This window comes from Nicotiana sylvestris, chromosome 3, assembly GCF_000393655.2.
Source record: "Nicotiana sylvestris chromosome 3, ASM39365v2, whole genome shotgun sequence".
NCBI classification, from domain to species: domain Eukaryota; kingdom Viridiplantae; phylum Streptophyta; class Magnoliopsida; order Solanales; family Solanaceae; genus Nicotiana; species Nicotiana sylvestris.
Window position 1 is genome coordinate 166,240,104 of NC_091059.1, and position 3,956 is coordinate 166,244,059.

At 38.8% G+C, this 3,956-nt stretch overlaps 1 protein-coding gene across 1 annotated transcript; it reads right to left on the bottom strand.

Annotated features, from left to right (window-relative positions):
- Positions 1-2,638: 2,638 nt before the first annotated feature.
- Positions 2,639-3,320, bottom strand: LOC104240321 (uncharacterized). Its single transcript, XM_009795151.2, has one exon. It carries the CDS (start codon positions 3,083-3,085, stop codon positions 2,876-2,878), a length of 210 nt encoding a protein of 69 aa, XP_009793453.1. The 5' UTR covers positions 3,086-3,320; the 3' UTR covers positions 2,639-2,875.
- Positions 3,321-3,956: the final 636 nt, after the last annotated feature.

Consider the following 3,956-nt stretch of genomic DNA (forward strand, 5'->3'; position numbering starts at 1 on the left):
GTTATATGGTTGGTACAATCTCTGTTCTATCAGGGTTCTCTGTCGATGTCCCTTTGAGTTCTGCCGACGAGCATGTTTGAATAAACGGAATCGGAAGGGGTCCCCAATTGACAATCCTCGACCCTGATCTTTGGCTGGTATCGATTATATTCATCGGCCTAGGTCACAACTGGATATTCAATTAAGTTTTGCTTTAGTTGTCGTGATGCTATCGAACTTCGTTCGTTCAAACCATGAGTGAAGGCTTGAACATCCCAATCATCTGTGACCGGGGGTAGGTCTATACGTTCCATCTGGAACCGAGATACGAATTCCCTTAATATTTCGTTGTCCTTTTGTCTCACTTTGAAGAGCTTCGACTTCCTAGTTGCAACCTTTATTGCTCCACGGTGTGCCTTCACGAAGGAATCTGCAAACATAGCGAAGGAATCGATGGAATTGGGTGGCAAATTGTGGTACCATATCATCGCCCCTTTCGATAAGGTTTCTCCAAAAAATTTCAATAGAACAGATTTAATCTCATAATCTTCTAAGTCATTCCCCTTTATTGTGCATGTATAAGAAGTGACATGCTCATTAGGGTCGGTGGTCCCATTGTATTTTGGAATTTCTGGCATACGAAATTTCTTTGGGATGGGCTTCGGAGCCGCACTTGGAGGGAAAGGTTTCTGCACGAACTTCTTCGAATCCAAACCCTTTAGAATCGGTGGTGCCCTAGTATTTGATCAACCCGAGAATTATAAGTTTCTACCTTTTTGTCATTAGCCTCGATTTTCTTTTCACTTGATTCAATCTGTTTAGTGAGCTCCTCGAGCATTTTCATAATACTGGAGTCAGTCCCCGGTTCATTGGTGTTTGGTTTCTCCGATATAGGTTCAGCTCTATGAATAACTTCTTGTGATGTTTGGAGCTCAATTCTGCTTGGTGCTCGATTCTGATTTTGGAGTTGTGTTATCGCAGCTTGTTGAGTCTACAACATCTCGAATATCATTCGAAGGCTAATTCCGCCTTCTTCACCGCTTTGTGCGTTTTGATCGGCTACTCGAGCATCACTGCGGATGTTACGGTCCGTCGGGATTGACTGGAGAAACTCCGTTTCCCATGGCGACAACATTTTCGTTCTCACCATGAAGACCAAAGCCATTGTCCGTGTGAGTGGGTGCTATTTGAGAGTTTTAAATGTTGATTCCTGAAATCAAAGACACTTACAAGAACAAGCGTAAAGCAGTGTGTGTTATAAGAATTAATACCAGGCAATCACTATTATCCTTAGCCCCACAGTGGGCACCAAACTGTTTACCCTGGAAATTGGATAACAATTAAACTTATAATGTGATCTTAAAGACACATGATTTCACCTAATATCAATTGACAAATATAAAGATTAGTAGTAGAAATTAATAATGAGATAAAACAAACCAGTGTTGAAACGTAATTCAGTCCTCGAGCTTGAGTGCCCTCGAACTGATCGGTACCCGAATAGTTAAGAAATAAGCAAACTGATGAACAAGAATATGCGCTAGAAAATATTGTATTGCTTTGATATGCGTGAATGTAAGGTGCCTACAAAATGATTAGAGCCTCCTTTATATAGTAGAGAAATCTTATCTGTGATACAATTCTAATTACGGAAGTAAATCTCATGATTAGCCTAAACAACCGCCCTTGATTTGATATGTTCCGAGATTTCCGCCATGATCCTCGACCAGTCACGAATATCTCGCCTTTCTGTTATTGCACTTTGCTCGAAGTCTGCCCTATTTGGTCTCGATCGTTACTGACCTCGATCTTAACAGACACCTCGATTCTCGAACTCGATACCTTGTCCTCGTGCTTTAGTCTGATCCACTACGAGGCCGATCTTCGATGCAACTCCCTCGTCTCGATCCAATAGTAAAATCGGGTAGGCTCAATTTTAACCGTATAATGCAATCTTTTATTATCTTTATTTGTAATCAAACCCTTAAATCTCTTGCAATATGACCGTCATTTAGGTTGCCTACAAAGTGGTTGTCAACTTTGAATTCAATCCTCTCTTTCTTTGCAACTAGCAAGCAAAAAATACGAGAGAGAGCGCTTGAGTTCAAAATGACTAGAAGCTGCTTCTAGTCTCTATACATGTGAAACGAAATAAAAAAGGTTTTTTCCTCCTCCTTAAAGTATCTAGTTAGAGACATTTAACCCTATAATGAAGAATGATTATCTTAATTAATTAATAATTATCTCAAACACTAAAATGTTCTTCACCAAAATTATTACACAAAATTGTTGGAAATAACTTCAGTTATTTTTTAAAAAATATCCAACTTTTTATTCCCTGCAGTAATGCACTTGTTTCAACCAGCTTTTTAGTTTAACCATCCGGGGTCCAAAGCCGCTAGCTCAACTAATCAGATTAGCGCCGAGAAATCCCACTAATGAGGTCAACCGCTCCCCACAAAAAAATTCGCAATCCACATTCCACAGAATTTGAACTCAAGACCAGATCTCTCAAAGTCATTTCCCTTTTCTCTCTCTCTCTCCATTTTTTTTTTTTTTTTGGCGGGGAGTGGGTGAAGCAGAATCATTATTAGTGATATTGAATATTCAAAGATTCTAGATAGCGAGTACTGTATAATTTAGTAGCTGAAGTAGTAGATAGCGCAAAACAGCCCATATACAACTAATCGAAGAAAATCAACAACCAGATTAGCTTACTAGTACAATCTGCTTAGTAAATTTGAAAATCAAAAAGCAAATATCCATGAACCATCACCATACTTAACAATTCTTGACCAAAAAAAAAGTACACCTTAATTAGAGAGCAACAAAATAAAAATTTCTGATCCGGGCAGAGACTTATAGTAGAGCTTAGTCAAGTGAAGTTGGGGTATACTTAGCCGGTGTAGACATGGACTCCAACGGCAATAAGGAGGATGGTGATAAGGCCGAAGTAAATGACGGTGTGGACCAAAATGGCTGCACCGCTCGTTTGCATACCACCGAACTCCACCACTTTTCCACGGCCGGGTAACTGGAACAGCAGCCCCGGTGATAGCAGCACGAACAGCACCACCGCTATTAACACTGGTCCCCAATCCGCCATTTGTTAGGAGAGTAACTTGGTTGATTCTAGAGAGAGGAAAGAAATTGGGGAAAATGAGAATCTCACACGGAACTACTTGCTAATGGTGCAGACTGCAGAAGATGTGGCCAAAAGTGAAACGATAGGGACAGATTTTGAAATTTGTTGGATGTTGTTATCAATTGAATAGGGTTCAGTTTACAGCCTCGTCACTCGCGCATTTCTGTCTCGGGCTTTGCTTTTGGACGGTGACTCGCTCTCATCCTCCCAACACATTTTTCATCTTTTTCTTCTTTTATTTTCGGCGAGTTAATTAGATAGAAAGTTTAGTGTTACGAACACCATTGAGATATCTAGTTAAATTATCCATATAGCAGTTTGTGATATGTTATTTTTCTATAATTGTTATATTTGGAAACTTCCCATTGCACTAATAGGAGTAATACATAATTCACATTAAAATCTTAAATTCTATGTCAAATCAAGACAACATTAAAAATGAGCCAAATACATAAACTAACCCCTTAAGGTTGGCATCAAATTTTATTTAGACATCTCAACAGAACCATTTACCTATTGAACACTTAATATATGTTTGAAATGTACCCATTGATTAACGAATTTTAATTGATTAGTGAATTTTCATAAAAAAATTAATTTTGGTATAGTGGGCAACAGTGGCATAGTTAGCCTATGCCAAGTATGGTTAAGCACACATCCTTCGCCGAAAAATTTACTGCGTATATGAGTTAAATATTATTTTATATGATTATGAATTATATCTTGAGCACCCTTAACACAATTGAGTGACGCGATCTAACGCTTTAGGGTGTTCAAAGTGACGTGTTGTTCATGGGTTCAAAGTTCTGCCCATTTTATTTGTCAAAACTAA